Source organism: Telopea speciosissima, chromosome 6 (genome assembly GCF_018873765.1).
Source record: "Telopea speciosissima isolate NSW1024214 ecotype Mountain lineage chromosome 6, Tspe_v1, whole genome shotgun sequence".
Taxonomy (NCBI): Eukaryota; Viridiplantae; Streptophyta; class Magnoliopsida; order Proteales; family Proteaceae; genus Telopea; species Telopea speciosissima.
Genome location: NC_057921.1, coordinates 2075938 through 2095003, shown reverse-complemented (window position 1 = coordinate 2095003; position 19066 = coordinate 2075938). Strand labels below are relative to the sequence as shown.

General features: G+C 42.4%; 1 protein-coding gene across 1 annotated transcript; it reads left to right on the top strand.

Moving 5' to 3' along the window:
- Positions 1-376: 376 nt before the first annotated feature.
- LOC122664516 lies at positions 377-859 on the top strand. The gene has a single exon (XM_043860362.1). It carries the CDS (start codon positions 377-379, stop codon positions 857-859), a length of 483 nt encoding a protein of 160 aa, XP_043716297.1.
- Positions 860-19066: the final 18207 nt, after the last annotated feature.

The window sequence follows — 19066 nt, the reverse complement described above, 5'->3', positions numbered from 1 at the left end:
CCATACCACTCGCATCGAATCCATCCTCCACAGATGGGCGAATAGACTTCAAGACCTTCCTTGAATCCTCTTAAGTATGATGAATCACACTCTACTGTTCTTACTGCTTTATCATAACTGTGCACTCTATTATATCAAATTGATGCATGTGCTGATAGTTTGATGTCTATCTTTTTTTCAGCTGATCATTATGAACCCACGGCCTCCTAACACATATCAGAGGCGTAATGCGGGGGGGCGTGCACAAGCAGCCTCTTCCTCTAACCCTGCCCATAATGATCCTCCAGCTGGGGGTGCACAGGGATATCCCCCTAACATGCCTATACACGATGTTGCTAGTCTTGTTCATACAATAATGGAAAGGTAGCAACAACAGATGCATCAGATGATCGCTGACATAGGTGATCAGTTCCAGGTAGTTATCAGGAATATACAAACTCCGCAGGAAGCCCCTGCAGCCCCTGCTGTTCCTCCCCCTCCTGCACAGCAGCATGATGTAGAAGGTCACATGATGGAAAGGTTTCTTAAGATGCAGCCCCTTACTTTTTCTGGAATTAGTAGAGACATCTTACTACCCGTCAAATGGGTAAAAGAAATGGAGAAGGCCTTTAGGTTTTTGGGCTGTAATGAAGAGCAAAAACTTATATGTGCTGGATACAAGCTCCAGTATGAGGCAGAAGCTTGGTGGGAAACTACTAGGCCTATTTTGGAGGCAGCGCACCCAGTCATGACTTGGGAAATATTTAAGCAAGCCTTCTTTGCAAATTACTTTCCCACTAGTGTAAGAAAGAAGAAGGAGATAGAATTGGCAGAGTTAACACAAGGACCTAAGTCTGTGTTAGAGTATCAACAAGTTTGAAGAGTTGTTCTTCTTTACCCCTCCTCACCTGAGCGACAATGAAGCGAAGGCACAGAAGTTTGAGGATGGATTGAGGCCATAGATTGCCTCTATAATGGCCACCAGACTGACTCAAGGTTACTCAAAAACTGTGCAAATCACAAAGAAGATTGAGGATAAGCAGAGAGATGCTTATCATGTTAGTCAGTCATCCGGCAAGTGAGCAGCTCCGTTCTTTGATAGAGGGTTCAGCAAGTTCAGCAAATCTTCTGGATCTAGTGCAGCTCCAACCTTACCACAGAAGAGTCAGTCTGAATCAACAGTGTCCGGATTGGTGTATGGTAATCATAGCACCAAGGCAACAGATGCAGCAGCTCCAACAAGTGCTGCAGACTTCACCTGTGGATAGATGGGCATACTTCTAGGACATGCTACCATAAGAGACCTGTGCTTTCTGCTCTCTAGCCAGCCAGTAAGCCTTAAGGCCGGGTTTATTCTGTGACCACTAGCAAGGCTGAAGCTAATCAGAATGTAGTTACTGGTACCATTCTCATTTGCTCTACTCCTACACACACATTATTTGATACTGGAGCGACGCATTCCTTTGTGTCTCTATCATTTGCTAAGAGAACTGGGATGTCACCGAAGTGTTTGGTAGAGGGTCTAGCAGTCAGCACACCCAATGGGTCAAGGATAGATTTGAACACGTTGTATGAACCGGTGCCGTGAGGATTGCTGGCAGAGACATGAATGCCCATCTGATCCAACTCGATATGACAGACTTTGATGTCATATTGGGGATGGATTGGTTAGCAGCGCATAAGGCAAATGTACTATGTGCAGATAGAAAGATAGTATTCCAGCCTAGAAGCGAAAAGGGATTCATCTTTGTGGGTGATAAGAAAAAGAAACCCAGAAAGATGGTGATTTCAGCCTTAAAGATGAAGAAGTTGTTAAACAAGGGATGCCAAGGATACCTTATGTCTGTTATGGATGCTAGAACACAAGTTAGGCCTATGTCAGAGATTCCTATTGTAGGGGAGTTCCCTGATGTTTTCCCTAATGACTTGACAAGTCCACCTCCACCAAGGGAGAATGAGTTTGTGATTGATCTAATACCTGGAGCGGCACCGGTATCTAAAGCACCTTACAGAATGGCACCGACAAAATTAAAGGAATTGCAGACTCAGCTTCAAGACTTGTTAAAGAAAGGATTCATTAGACCGAGTATCTCTCCTTGGGCTGCTCCAATGCTATTTGTGAAGAAGAAAGATGGCTCCATGAGGATGTGTATCGACTACAGAGAGCTGAATAAGCTGACGATAAAAAATAAGTATCCTTTGCCAAGGATTGATGATCTCTTTGATCAGCTTCAGGGTGCCTCAGTCTTTTCGAAGATTGATCTCAGATCGGGGTACCATCAGCTTCGAATCAAGGAAGCTGATGTTAGTAAAATAGCTTTCAGGACTCGGTATGGACACTATGAGTTCCTGGTCTCGTCTTTTGGCCTTACTAATGCCCCAGCAGCCTTTATGGCTTTGATGAACAGAGTCTTTCATGATGTCCTGGATAAATTTGTGATAGTCTTCATTGATGATATCTTGATCTACTCCAAGAATGAAGAGGAGCATGCCCAGCATTTGAGATTTGTCCTGTAGAGATTGAGAGAGAAGCAACTATATGCAAAATTTAGCAAGTGTGAATTTTGGTTGTATCAAGTTGGGTTTCTAGGCCATGTAATTTTAGCTAGAGGGATTGAAGTAGACCCAGGGAAGGTTGAAGTTGTGGTGAATTGGGAAAGCCCTAAAACTGTAATAGAGAAAAGAAGCTTCCTAGGATTAGCTGGGTACTACATAAGATTCATAGAGAATTTCTCGAAGATAGCTATGCCCATGACTCAGTTTACTAAAAAGGGTGCCAAGTTTGAATGGAATGAAGATTGTGAGAACAGTTTTCAAGAGTTAAAGAAGAAATTGGTGATAGCCCCAGTTCTTGTTCTTCCTGATGGAACTGAAGGGATGGTGGTGTACACAGATGCTTCCAAAATAGGGCTAGGATGTGTGTTGATGCAGAATGGGAAGGTAATAGCCTATGGTTCCCGATAGTTGAAGGATCATGAAGAATTACCCTACACATGACCTCGAACTGGCAGCAGTTGTGTTTGCATTGAAGTTATGGAGACACTACCTGTATGGTGAAAAGATTAAAATTTTCACAAACCATAAGAGTTTGAAATACTTCTTCACTCAGAAAGAGTTGAACATGAGACAAAGAAGATGGTTGGAACTCATCAATGATTATGAGTTTGACATTCAATACCATCTTGGAAAAGCCAATGTTGTGGTTGATGCTGTCACGCCCCTATCCCGAGCTTATACCACAAGCACAGTCAAGAGGGTGATTAGGATGCACATGTCACCCTAACCTATCAGGATCGTCGATACAATGTCCTGGCGCCTGATAAACACCCAAAGCCCCACCCAATAATTTCATTGAGTAAAAAGGAAATATAATTCCAATATCTGTCAGAGTCATAATGAGCGGAAGCATTAATCACATAAGTAGTTACAATATGTTCAGCCATCTAGGTGATAACATAATAATAATATTGGTGCTGGCTGACCATGACATAACTACTCAGAAATATAATAAGTTATTACAAAAGAGTTCATAACGGGCTCGACTCCCCAAAAGAATCAAAAGATAGGGAGTTATCCCTGAAAGTATCAGTGCCCATAGGCACAATCATCGCAGGGGCAACTGTCGCCGTGTCCCTCTGACACGTAACCAGGTTCCTCTGTAGTGATATCATCATAGTCTGTAGGCTGTATATCCAGGCCAGCCAAATAATCACTACCTACATCAAAGTCTAAAAATTTGTGTACACAGGGGGTTAGATCCACGGAGCCAGTGAGGGGTAAGGGGAGTGCACATACAAACAATCACAAATAGTCCATGATGCATGAAATGTTAGATTCATATTTTTCACCTAACAAGCAATCTAAGTCATGGCATATGCTACTATGATAACTCGAGAGACACTGAGGGTCACTTGTCCTATCGCCCCAGTGAAACCTCAATTATCACAAGGGACCTGCGTTGGTAGAAGCCATCATGACCACCCAGTGGCAGACCCCAGATAGCCATCACTACCCCTGTCCTGGCCTCTCCCGCCTCCACAGACCACAGGTGCTCAGGCTATCCAACACCTAAACCCCTGTTGGCAAGGGTCATAGCATAGGGTACAGTAAATCCTAACCACAGATATATTACATGCATTTCTATCATCTTGAGAGGTATTCCGGGTGCATCGATGTCCCATTCCATCTAGTACCCGGGTACCAGCACGGCATGGCGCATACAGACCAAGATGGCAAGCAAGAACTTATCATATTTATAAGAATCACGGGGTCCCAGTACCAGTGCAACCAGCACGGTAACCCAAAATAGCAATATAAGGCATCATGCTCACATTTCATCAAATCATATCCACAGGTTTCATATGCAAAATGCGATATGGCAAGGATTAATATAGACATGGATATCAATATATAATTCCAACTAATGCATTCTTATAAATATATTTATCAATCCCAATCATCACCAAAAGCCCACTCACCGATTGTTTGATTGTTGATTGGTGAAGTTTGGTCAATTGCACGTAACCCCGTATATAATCCAATATCTGAGAATGCGTGAAAATAGTGTTAGGAGTGTATAGGTGGGTTCCACAAAAGATCCCAACAAAAGAATGTGATTTGGGCCAAGATAGCAGGAACAGATGAAGGAACGGAGCTAGACGGGTGAATTCAGTTGTGGATCCGCTCAGGTCATGCCCAGAAAATGTATGGAATGGACTCACGGGCGGATGCAGAACGTGAGTCTGCTCGTAGATCCATCCCAACCCTGAGACACGCCCAAGAACAACTTAGGATTTTGGGTTTCGGGCGGATTCATTTTAGGTGGGTTCGCTCGTAACTCCGCTCCGGAGGAAAGCCATAATAGGCTGAGCGGACTAATGAACGGATACACGATAGTGAGTCCGATCATTCGTCTGCTGCTCCTCTTTTGCACAGCAGAGAAGAGCATCACCTCTAGCCCTTCATTTATGGATCTAATAGGGTTTTAGGGTAGAGAAGGTGAGCTTAGACCTTCGTTGGAGGTCTACCACACGAAGTCCAACAAGAATCACATAGGGTTTTATGGATTTGGATCCATTCCCAAGGTTCCTTACAAACCTAAGCTAGGTTTAGAATGTTTGAACAGCATAAGGTCATTCAAGGGTCATAAATGCACTAAAGAGGGGAATAGAGGCTAAAAGGGAGAAATTTATGAGGTTCCATGGATTCTCAAGAGAACCCCCAATCTTGGAATCGATCCCTATAGGATCTCCAAACCTAGAAATGAAAGAGAGGAAGAGGTAGGTGAGGTCATTACCTCAAGGTTGAACCAATCGATGTCCTCCACCTCCACAGCCTCTCAAGCCCTTTCTTCTCCAAGCCTTCAATGCTCCCTCAGCTCCACGGTTTGGGTAGGTAGAGAAGTAATGAGGTTTGAGGGTTAAGTTTTAGTTTTAAAGCTAATCTCCCTCCTAAGGTCCGTTTGGCCTGGAGCCTAATGAGCCAAAACTCATTAAAAGGCTTACTTAGCCTATGGGTCCGCCCAAAGGCCACCTATAACCCAAGGAAAGGTAAGAACAAGGCTACCCTCATCCAAGAGATAGAACTAGAGTGTCCGAAGTATGGGGTGTAGGTCCCACGCAAGGAAAATACATAAAACCCAAAGACAGCACGGGCGGACTAACGGATGGATGCAGTACTGATGAGTTTGCTCATGCGTCCGCTGCTGCTGTAAGGGCAGAAACATAAGGAAAAGGGACGGGCTTTGGCCTACACTTCAAGGTTGACTAGAGTAAGGCTTAGTATCATTTACAAGATTAAATCTTACCCCTTAACCGTCACGACATGCCCTTCGTAATCCCGAACAACTTCCCGATCACAATACTAAGCTCATCTCCAAAGGAGGTATCTAACTGCGGGGGCACCGGGTAAGCCTTTCGATACTCCTCACTCTGCGGACTTGTGCTAGGAGAATGATCGACGAAATCACCATCGATAAATCTTCCCCACTACTGGTTAAGGAACCTCTCTTCCACAGGCAGGCCCGTGATGTGGTTAACGATCTTATGACTAAGTTTGACCACAAGCAAATATAGTTCACTAGCATACATGATAGTAGAATCTACACGTCACGAGAGAGAGAGAAAACATTATTAAATAATAAATCTGGGCGCTGGTGTAACAGATGCACTCAGCAGAAAGTCCTCCGATTGGGCAGAAGGTATAATGGTGGTTAATGATGAAATTTTGAAGGATTTACATGCATTGAAAGTGGAGTTTATATTTGGGGAAACTAATAAGTTAGTTTCATTCCTAACAGTACAACGATCACTGAGAGCCCAAATCATATCAGCCCAGTCTTCTGATGAAGAATTCCAAAACATTGTGAATGGTATTCATACTAGGACATAGAAGGGTACAGATTTCACGGTGACAGCTGATGGAGTTCTTATGTTCAGGGATAAACTATGTGTACCTGATGATAGTCACTTGAAGGATTTGGTTTTACAAGAGGCCCATCATTCTCAATTTTCTATACATCCAGGTGGTACAAAAATGTACCGAGATCTGAAACAATACTTCTGGTGGCGTGGTATGAAATATGATGTAGCAACATTTGTTTCTAAGTGTTCTACTCGCCAACAAGTCAAGGTTGTTAGACATAGACCACAGGGGCTTCTGCAACCCCTAGCCATACCAGAGTGGAAATGGGAGAATATCACGATGGACTTTGTCACTGGCCTTCCTCATACCAGGAAGGGAATGGATACAATTTGGGTAGTTGTTGACAGATTGACCAAGACAGCCCATTTCATTCCCATGAAGATTACCTACTCCATGGATCAATTGGCTAAACTTTATGTGGACAACATTATTAGACTACATGGAGTGCCAGTGAATATTGTGTCTTACAGAGATCCCAGGTTTACTTCAAGATTCTGGAAGAGTCTACAAAGGGCTATGGGTACTGAGTTGAGCCATAGTTTAGCACATCTTCCTGAGACGGATGGACAGTCAGAGAGGACAATTCAAACCTTAGAAGACATGCTCAGGGCATGTGTGCTTGAGATGAGTGGCAGTTGGGATGAACACTTATCTTTGATAGAGTTTGCTTATAATAACAGCTACCACGCATCTATTGAGATGACTCCATTCAAGGCTCTGTATGGTAAGACATGTCGTACTCCGCAGTACTGGGATGAAGTTGGAGAGCGACGTATTTTGGGCCCTGAACTGATCCAGAAGACTTGTGAGAAGGTGGACCTGATAAGAGAGAAAATCAAGGCTGCATAGTCTAGACAGAAGAACTATGCAGATAGAAGAAGGCAACACATTCAGTTCAGATTTGGAGAGAAAGCATTCTTGAAGGTATCACTAATTAAGGGTGTTTTCAGATTTGGGAAGAGAGGAAAGTTGAATCCCAGATACATCAGCCCATTCGAGATCCTAGGTTGAGTTGGTGCAGTGGCCTATCAGCTTGCACTGCCCCCATCACTTGCCAGTGTACACGATGTATTCCATGTCTCTATGTTGAGACAATACATCCCTGACTCATCACATTTGCTACCTCAACAACCAACCAAGCTCATTGCCGATCTGACCTATGAAGAGGTCCCAGAAGAGATTATTGATGTGAAGGAACATAACCTGAGAAATCGAACTATCTCTTTTGTGAAAGTTAGGTGGAGTAACCACTCTGAAGCTGAGGCATCTTGGGAAAGAGAAGACTTGATGAAAGAGAGATACCCTTACCTCTTCAATCTCCCAGGTATGTCAATTTCGAGGACGAAATTCTAATAAGAGGGGTGGAGTGTGAAATCCACAATAAATTTAAACTTTTTGGAACTTGTGTGATTTCAGGTTCCATCTCTGAGTCTATGGTGGCAGACGAATCTCTCGAGACTCCTATGGAGGATCCCAGGGATTCTTCCCAACTTGCCCTTCTGGAGTCAGAAGACCTCTGTGGGACCCACGGCCCTAGTGGGGAATCCTATTCCCGACATTTACCCGTACCCGATTTACCTTTGAAATTTTAAGACAACATTATATAGTGAGAATAATCTAATTAATAAGCAATTTTAATAAAAAAAATCAGATTTAAGAAGCATTTCTAAAAATAGATTCTACTTTCTTTTTAAAACAACCAAAACACTATCTAATTAAAGCACTACCTATATATATGTAACTAATCTAATAAATCATACACTATTCACAAATCACTAAGAAGAAGGGAGAAAACGATTTCAGCTTGGGAACCTTAGAGAAGAAGAAAAGAGAAGAAGGAAGAGAAGGAAGAAGGGAGCTCTATACTTGGGGCTTTGGTTTGGTAATTGAAATTGGAGATTGGAATCCCTATAGGAGACTTTATTGCACAAGACTTGGGCTGTCTTCATCTTTGCTCACTGCTGTACCAAGGTAAGCCATGAATCCATGCTCTTTCCACGTTCTCTTTCTCTAATCTTTAAGCCTAATCATGCCTAAATAGATTTCTGCCATTAAAATCTTTAATCCAAGCTTAAACAATGGAAGTTCCACCTAATTTCTTACTGTTTTAGTGTTGTTTGGGTTTAGCCATACCTGAATCTTCATGGCTGTCCCTCTATTGAACACAATTGCTGATTCTAATGGCCAATTCATAAACCCTAAATATGAAATTTGGGTTTGATTGATAAAAATCCCAAAATTTGAGTTGAATTTTTCAAATTAATTAATGAGGTTAGTTGGACCCACCTTAATATTGACTTAGATCATGAAATTTAGGGCATGCATGTCAAGATCTGACCATTAGGAGCAAAACCCCCAATTCGGCCTCAGGGTCGGATGCAATTGCAGGCCCAGGGCCAGACGTCCGGCCCTGTATCCCTCTGAATCCGGCTGCTCCTTTTTGTGCCCCTGCTGCCCTAGTATCTTGGAGTTTGCCCTTAGCTTCTATCTGAACCTAATGGATGTTATTTGTATGTGATTCAGGGTTGTAATTCATGTATTTTCTCTATTTTGACTGAATCTTTTGGAAAGTATTTGGCTTGGACTAGTCTACTGTACAGGTAAGGGAATTTGACTTAATTTCTATGTGTTTGTTACCTTAATTACTGTTGTTCTGATTGCCATGTCATGCATCATCAAAACTACTCTGATGCATATAGTTTCTTAGCTTGTATTTATTGCACTAGAATCTACATGTGAACTAGGCTGCATTGGCATCTTGCATTGCATTGATACTTACTATTATTGTGAATTTATTGATGGTGAAGTATTGTACTTTTATAATTCAGCTATCCATACATGTGCCATCATGAATAGATTGCATTGGGCTAGGTTGTATATCATCACCCAGTACTACGTCCCTTACCAATAGGGGAAGAGGTGTTGGACAACCCGTGGTATAGCCAAAGGGTATGCCGGGGTACCATTCACTGTCCCATGTTAGCGTGTGTACTCCACTGTGGGAATAAACAGTAGGGTTGGTCTTTGGAGGTCTGCTAGTGGAGCTGCCTAGTGACATGCCTCTACTGGTGGGTCCTTACCGTAGTAGAATGGTTTTGCTCAGGTGACTGACGTCTGGTTATGTATTTCTAGGACTAAGGTTAGCATCTACTACAGTAGTACTTATACCTCATTTGACTTAGACTCCATGTTAGGAGCATGCTAGATTAGGACATTTATCATGAATTATTGTGTTGTATTTTGCATGCATTTCCTTACTGGGCTCAGTTGAGAGCTCACCCCTGTGCTATACCTTATTTTTCAGATGAGACTACTCTCGGTGTTTCTGGTACTTCTGTGGGGACTCCTTCTGCTCAGGATCCTCCTACTGCTCATGGAGTTGATACTCCTCTACTGGTGGAGCACGAAGCTTCGTGCTCATATGACGATTGCGCTTTCTCCTGATCTTCCTGATTGATCAGGCTATCTCTACCCTTTTTGTTATAGCACTTTTGTAGTAAATACTGTATATAGTCTTTTGGTGGTTGAGTTACTTGTTTTGTAGTCTATCGATCTAACTCAGATGTACTTAATGTTCACAGATATATATATAAAAGTTATCACTAGTTCTTCCTTTATTACTGTCTTATTGCTTTATTTAATTGCTTCCGCTGCATTTAAATTCTGATTATTATTAATGAAATTGCGAATAGAGTACTGCACTTGCGATCCTGGTGGGTTGATTGGATGTGAGACACATCCAGTCACACTTGGCCCTTATATACCAGGCCAGGGTGTGACAATACTTGTCATCAAAGGCCACCTTGAATCCATCCCAAGTGATTCATCTATCACCTGCCTCCATAATTGGCTTAGTCCTCTTTCGCCACTGGTCCGCTTCTCCTTGAAGCATGAAAGTGGCACACATAACCTTTTGCACATCAGTGCACTTGATTACATCATATACTTTCTCCAGATCACTAATCCACTATGTAGCAATAGCTAGATCAGCACTTGTCCCCTTGAAAGCTACTGAATGGATCTTCTTAAAATCCTTAAGGACATGTTTGTCCTCAGTCTCAGTCGTCTCTCTTCTACTACCACTATGGCCAGGAGGTGTAGCTTGAGTAATTCCCTCAGTTTGGTTTGCTTGATTCTGTAATGCCCCTACTAGGTTGTCGATAGCACCTAGGACTTGCTCAATCTGGGGTTGCCCTTTATTCACAGGTGTTGTAGGGCTCTCCTGTGGCATTTCATTCTGGCTTACAACCCTTCTTCTCTTAGGTGCCATTACCTAGTCACCAAAGACACAGATTCAATCAATTCCTCATCCATAAAGGACTGTCAAATCAACTTTATCCATCATTATATATAGTCCATACATGTTTGCATTCAATTCTGTTCAATTCTCATTCAGTTCAGTTATGTTCAGTTTTGTTCAATTCTGTCTAGTTCTATTTAGTTATCATTCCTATGCCATTAGACTGCAAGTCTACAAAATCTATCTAAACCTTCCCTCTGATACCAAGACTGTAACGACCCCGATCCGAGGACCTGGTGGGGCCCATGACACTAGAGTCCACCCGGGACCGCACAGGAAACTATTCAATTAAACAATCAAATAAATCAAAGTGTAAAAATAAAAGAGAAACATTAAGCGAAAGACAACAATCTAAATCATAATATATGGTACTGATGGCGCTAATCTATAAATTCATGCTCTCCTAAGAAAGGAACAGAACTTTAGAATATTTACATTATGTCGGGTACAAGACCCTCCTTCTCAAAAAGAATATATACAATAAAAGAAAGTTTCATATACACTAAAGTATAAGACTCCAAAAGCTATCAAAGATCCTCAGTCTTCACTTCTTTCAACTATGGCTATGCCCTTGCCCTTGTCTGTCTCATCTGTAAAAAGATATTCATTCGAGGAATGAGCTACACACCCAGTAAGAATTAACATTATTAATCATGCTCACATATATCAACCATACAATCGGAGTCATTTCATTCATTCATTTCATTTCAGTCTTAGTCTTAAGCCTCAGCATTCCTTACGTTCAATATATCTTCAGTCAATACGACCGAAGTGGATTTAGTCCATACCACCAAAGTGGTTCAGTCCATTGGCACGTGGCCAGGTATATCTTGCCGGTTTGCTTATTGGCTTAGAGAATTCAATCTTATCACTTTTCAGTCGAAAGCCTCAATGCCTGTCCTCATGGGCACATGGTAGTGCCAGGTTGTATGTTGGCTGTGCCCATCGACACAAGTCTTATATTTCCATTTCAATCTTTCTTATTCATTTACAATCATTATTCATATAAAGCATTTAACAATATCATAATCATTCACAAACGCATGATGATAAACATATCTTAGTCAAGCATATAAAAACATCTCAATATATGGTTATAAGTTCTACATTATATATCATTATTACAAAAGTAATTATTTCATATTATAATATCGAGTGTTATCCATCAATCAACAATGTTTCCTACTAATTCTTTCGTGTTCCGATCAACTGGTCAAAAGTAAATCTTTAAAGAGTCCTTGCTATGAATATTTTACGCGGTTGAAAAGATTCTCCAAATGGTTGTCGATAGATCTCGATGATCGGTTGATTCTACCCTACAATTGTTGAGCCAAGACACACATGTCAAAATATAATTGAAAGAAGGTGGGGCCCTAGGGTGTGCTAGGGTTAGGTTGGATTAGGTCCAAGACTCAAACAAGAATTTGACAGCAACTCAGGTGGATGAAGTAGTCGACTAGAACATCCACCAGAGTGATACAGTAAGAATGTTGACTGTGGTGGTGTTCTCTGGATGATGAAGTAGTCGACCGGGACATCATCCAGAGATTTTGCAGCAAATTTTCCAACGACAAAACAGGGCTTTTGGCTGGGGGTTTTTGGTTGAATTTCTTCAATTGATTGTGGATTTGAGGTTTACCTGACCTAGACCATGAATTGGAACCATGATTTGGTCAATTGACATGAAGAATTGATGAATTGAAGATGGGTACAACCATGTATACAAATCGATTTTTATCATATCAATTCAAACATGCACAGGTTTGGATGATCAAATCTCAAAGTAAGGTAGAATCTGTGCATAATTCTAAGTTTAATAGAGATTTTAGTAAGGTAACAACATGGGGTAAAGCATGCATGAAAGGATCTTGGGTTATGCCAACCAATTCCAAGCTAAAATTGAAGTTAAATTAGTGATTTCACAGCTGGATTTGTTCCAATAGACTAAGTAATGGAAATAGGTTTAATTTCTGTAATTGGTTCCATGAAGAGGACTAATCCAAGGGGAAAGAGAGTAAGAATGAGGGAATTTCATACCCTGGGGTAGCACCAAGCTTCCTTTCCCTTCTTCTTCTTTCTCTTCTTTTCTTCTCTTCTTTGCTTCTCTTCTCCTCTTCTTACAATTGAAACAGTGTAGGGTTTTGGTCTTTAAAATGGGTTTATATAGATATGAGTCGAAGGGCTTGTTTGGCTTAGGCTCATTAGCCCAAAAATAGATTTTAAAACCGATTCTCATGTTTTTAACTTGAAATGTGTGTCCCACAGAGTAAATTAATAAAATTAAAATGATATGAGAATGCAGGGCATCACATCCTGGCCATGGTAGGGTCAGGTTGGGTTCGTGTTTAGGCCCCGGCCCGGCCTGGCCCGACCCTGTATTAATTATAGTTACATATAATATAGGTTGGGTTTTAGGGGATCTGTTTTGGACCATAGGATTGAATTTAATTCGTTGGTTACTTGGTTTTGAAATGAGAAACCCTAAAATTTCTTAACATTTCTTCTTCCACCGAGCCCTAGCCTCAACTATTGTTCACGACTTCTCATTTGGAGGAGAAGGTCACTAGAAGTGGAAGCTCATGAGCCCTAGCCTCACCTGCGTTTATCGTTCTCATTTGGTGGAGAAGGTTACTGGAAGCTCCTAAGCCCTAGCCTCACCTGCGTCTATCGTTCTTCCTTCCAAAGGTATGAGGTTTGCTTCAAGCTGAGGTTCGTTGAGATTTATGATTCCTGAAAGTGAAGGAAAAAAAATATCAATGGGAGAAGGGTAGAGCAAGACTACAAATTCAACGACACTACCTCATACAATCCAATCTCAAAGTCTTTTGGGATTGGAATACAGAGAGATTCAAAATCCAGAGAAACCAAGAATCTCGTATGTTCATCCTTTCTCCTCTTTTTTCTCTCTTGCTTTTTCTCAGGATAAGGTTTCACCCACCAATCTATCTTCATTTCTGTTCATAACTTTAGATATAGTTTTAGCTTTTGATATAATGGTTTTTCTTATCTCCCTATTCTCCTCCTACATTGTGTTTGTTTTATTTTCACAGAGATTTTCTATAAGGAAAAGCAGATTCCATTTTATCAAATACTCTCTCTTGAAAACTTTTCTTTTGCTGTATAAAGTATAGTAGGTTTCTAATTCAAATTAGTGATTCAAATGCTTGTATTAGTTGGATTGCTGCGAATCTGAATCCTTTCCCCTATTTTTTTTTCTTTAGAAGATTTAGTTTCGTTCAATTCATTCTCTTCTTCTGGATTCTAAGTAACTGGCATAGCTTCTCTTTCCCTTTCCATTGGCTATCTTTTGCTTTGCATTGTTGAGAACCCTAAACCCTTTTAAGCCCTTTGTTCTTACTATTTCTATTTTTTGAAAATAATAGCTCTTCAAAACTAGAGGGCCAAGAGAGTGCCTTTCAGTGTTTATGTGGGAAGAACATGGCTGATTTCTTTGAAGCTTGAGAACCCCTTACTTTGGAGTCTTTGTCAAACCTGCCCCTGACTAGCTGGAATTTTGATTGAATGACAGGAACCCCTGACATGGCATCCAAGCACACTGTGGAGTATCACTCCAGTGATTGAATTTAAGGGAGAACCCTCAAGGATGTCCTCCTACATACCTGTTAGAAGATGGATTGCAGATCCTTGCAGTTGCACTGCTCACAGCATAATGTACTGCTTGGACTCCAGGTACTCTCTCTCCTCTCCATGAATATGGGTCCCACACCTGAATATAGGTGCAAAGGGCCTTGAGTGACATGTGGGTGCAAGGCCCGAACCTTGGGTCAAACCCTTGTGCAAGCCCAAAGAGAAACAGCCTTGCTATAATCTCTGGGCGATGCAGACATCACCCAAAGACATCGCCCAGAGTGGAAAAATGCATTATTTTAATATACAGATGTGTGGGGACCACCCATACTAGACATGCGCACCCTCCATAGGAAGAAGGGAGTTTGGGGGGCCACCTCATACCCTTGGATCCCTGTGGACCCCACCTGAGTGCCTAGAATGGCTGAGAATCAGGTTAAAAACACATTCTCAAAGGAGGCCTAAGCAGCCAAACAGGCCTCAGTAGGAGGCTGGCCTATAAATAGAAGGCCTTAGGCTCATTTCAGAGTTCTAGTCACTATTGAAACCATGGGGAGAAAAAGAAGAGAGAAAAGAGAAGGAGAAGAAGAAGGAAAGGAAGGAGAAGAAAGGGTAGAGCTCACCCTTGCATCAAATCTGTTCCAGCAGCCTACCTAATCTGTTCAGGTATAAAAACTATACCCACACCTATTACTATGCTGCTGTTTACCATTCTTCTCCATGCATCTCTGTTGTTTGGTAGCATTTCTGGCCACTGGCAGCTTCCATGAACCACCTCAGATCCAACATGCAACCATGATGCATGGAGGATCTAAGCTTTTTGATTATGTTTTGATGGCTGTTACACACTTGAGACCAAAACCCATGTCTGTGCCAAATTGCACTGCACTGTTACACCAAGAACAGGCAGTCTAGGCTCAGATTTGGGTGCCCTGGCTGCATTCAGCCTAGCCATGAGTTGCAGCAGCCTTGGATGGCCCTAACACCTGTGAAATAACCTTTGCATGCAGCCAAATCCATGGTCTGCAGCTGAAGCCATACTGGGTTACTATTCACTGGGCAGTCCGGGTAGCTCCTGGCAGCCAAGTGGTGGGCCCAAGTAAAAATCCATGACGTCCAGTGCAAACTACACCCCAGGGGGTCCATGATGACCTAACATGCATGGGGGAATGATCAAGGCACTGCCCATGGTGCAAAACATAGGAATTGGAGCCTGTTCACGTGTTAAGCAGGTTCTGGGCAATGCACTGGGCGTTGCAGACATCACCCAGAGAATAAAATGGGGCAATTTTGTTGATCTGCTGTGGGGACCTCCACCCATGGACTGTAAACAGTGTAGGGAGGTGGTAAATGACCAAAATACCCCTCCTCACATCTGTCCATAAGGATGGATACCTTGGGTGCCAAAGTGGGCCCCGCAGGGCTTGGAAACCCTATCTGTGTTGATCCTGCAACATTGTTGAATTGGGATCAGTATTGTAAGGCTGTTATGACTTTGAACCACGTGCTATAGGTGTAAATGACCATTCTGCCCCTAGACCACATTCTCCAGATGATGCATCGGGACTTAGGCCTAAAGCCCAATGCAAGGCCCAGAGAATTCCAAGTGATGTCCAAGTGTGCACCGAGTCAAACCAGTGAGCCTAGATCAACCCTAGGACATCCAAAATAGATTGGAATACTAAATGACATATTTTTTATTTTTACTTAGGGTTTGATCCCGTGCTCGAGGCCTACTGCCAGACTGCACCCGGAACTAAAACTACAACTGATTTTATAGAACCAAACCCAGGTGAGTGAAATGTTATCGTGTATGTATGTGTAACAATATTATTATGCGGGCAATAAATTCTTTAATTATAATGCTGTGTTACTTGATCAATTACAATTTCATAATTATTACACATCGTGTGACTGTTGATCAACTCTGTTTGAATATATCATGATGATTGTGATTGATAAACTAGATGCCGTAGTCAGCTTGGAAATGAGGCCTGTGGTAGCCCGTAATATGGGATAAGGTTGACACCGCCTGACTCATATGATGCCATATAGACATGGGGCTAGAGATTCATCACCCGTGCTACACACCCTTGCCAATAGGGGTTAAGGTGTTGGATGCCTGTGAGGACTACCGTAAAACCTCGGGCATTTACGCGGGGAAGCCTAGGCAATATGCTGGGATGCCTCGAGCTATAAACTGGGAAGCCTCGAGCTACATGCTTGGGAAGCACCGATAGGTGATTTATGTCTATAAGCCAAACAAAGTTGATCCTCGTGCTACATGTCGGGAAGCATCGAAATGGTGAATTTGATATTAAGTCGGTTACCTCACAGGTTAATCATAGAGGGCTGGTCGGGCTGACCATGGATTAGTGCACTGGAGCTGATTGATCCTCTCCGACAACTCAATGGGTGTATCACGGGAAGGGGTAACCAAACCCGCACCAAGGATACATGTATTAGGGATTGTAGTAGCACTAACCTGCGTTAGCTGTATTGGTAGGTGGCTAATAAATAATCTGGACTTGCATATCATGTTGGATCATGTGGAATGTGGTTGCATATGCATGCATGATGATATGTTTTACTCATGGGCTCAGTGGGGCTCACACTCTGTTATATATGTTTTTCTATTAGATGATTCTACAGGTGGATGCCGCTGTGGCATGAAGGCTCATTACGAGGAAGAGAACCCTTGTGGTTATGATGATATTGGTATGGACCCCGATGGAGGTCGTGCCGATGATGCGAGCATTCTCAATGGTTTTTGATGAAGACCCGTGAAGGGTGGTCTTGATGCTTTTTATCTTGGGGACTCCTTTTTGAGTTGTCAGGAGTTCATCCCCGTTCTTGTTTCCTGTTTTAGTTTCTTCTTTTCTTTTTGGGGTTGAGTTATCTCGCCCTGTATATATTTACTTTTATTTTCGCTTATGTATATGTCAAATCTTACTGTTCAGTTTGTAGGATGTATGGGGGAAATGGAACAACTTTACTTACGTATAGATATCACAATCATTCACGTATCGCTACGCTTTCTCTTTTTCTTTATAATTGTAGATTATCTGTAGCACTATGATCTTACTTGTGGTAATGTTATGGATGTGCGTGCCCGTGAATGTATTTACTGCTTCTAGATCCGTGAGATTTGGCGATTGCCATTATGCAATTTGGGTCACCTACCTAATCCTCCCAGGGGGTGGTTTGGGGTGTGACAGAGCTTGGTATCAAAGCGTGAGGCTCTTTCTACATTCACGGGTTACAGAATAGGAATAATAAGCTACCAATAATAAAACATGTCATAAAGTAAAAGCTACAGGGGAGGTAGATGTAATTAAAAAGTAAATTCCATAATTACATTACTACAAGGAGTTTGACTGAAAAGTACTAATTTCACATCTACATGAGTTGACAAAAAAAAAATACATACATCACTGACAAAAAAAAAAAAACTACATAAACCATGATAAGAAAAAGAAAGACAAAAGTCACAACTACATCATGTCAGGTCAGACTAAATGTGTGGAAGCTGGCTGGGATTCTACTCTGTCGGAGGTAAGTCACCCGGTGGAGGCTGAGATTGGCGTGAATCAACGTGATAAAATGTATCCCAAAAGTCCAGGCGTCGCTCTACAGACCCCACTCTACTCTCAAGGGATGAGAAGCCCCGATCCATCCTCGTAGACAACTCGGTGAGCTGGGTGCTAAGGCCCTGGAATTACGACATCATCTGAGAACACCCAAAGGACTCTGGCACCTGTGAACTAGTGGCTCCAGTCGCCTCATATGGGGGCAAATCAGTAAATTGTGCTCCAAGCCCCTCCAAGTCGCCCTCCTCTCCTTGCTCCTCTCCCTGCTCCACTCCCTGCTCCATCTGATCACCCTCTTCTGGATCACTTCCTGGCTCCCTTGGTACCTTCATCTTCAAGATCGAGGTCTTGTTGATGGGTCTAGACCTATCCCTCTCCATATACTTGCCACCCAAGGGAACACCAAAGTGTCTAAATACCAAAGTTAGAAACTTCCCATATGGAAGGTTCCCATCAGAAGGGTTTTGGGCGTGATATAACATGGCCTGAAGTAGTAAGTATGGGAGGTTTATAATTGGACCCCCCTTGCCCGCTCCCAATAGGCAATAAGTGATGTAGGCCCTCAGCATAGAAATACTGCCTCTATTCCCGCCCTTCGGGTAAATGTTATACGAAATGCATCTGCTAATAACCCGGGCACTGGGCTTATAGGTTGCCTCAGATTTAGGAGTCCCTTCTGAACCGGTCAATGCCTTGAAGACCCTCCTCCTGGTCTCCAAGGAAAACATGTCCAAAATGTCTATCCTGGGCTTATAGTAGCACCTCTCGCCTGTATTGGGCAGCCCAAGGGTCCCTGCTAAGGTGGCGATGGTAAGTCTAATATCCACCTCCTTAATCCTGCTCTCCAACCCAAACTCCTATGCCCTAGATGGCACTAAGTTACAGTAAAAATAACGAACCAAGTTAGGGTAACATGGCTCGGTGGGTGATAACATAGAAGCCCAACCTAGGATATTGAACCTAGTATATAAGTTGTACTGGTGAAAGTCATCCACCTATACCATCCTCCCATTCACAATCTTAAGGGACCTAAATTTGTCCCAATCTCGAGAATGCTCATACCTAGAGAATAGGAACCGATCAAAATCCGGCTCCTCCGAAGAAGAATCCTCTCTCGATGAGGTGTGTGTAGCCTCTTGCGTGCTACGGATTTCCTTGCCGTTCTATGACTGGTAGACATAGGGCT

Bases quoted from the DNA above. Each gene is read 5' to 3' on its own strand.
- LOC122664516 (XM_043860362.1), top strand. From the start codon at position 377: ATGCATCAGATGATCGCTGACATAGGTGATCAGTTCCAGGTAGTTATC.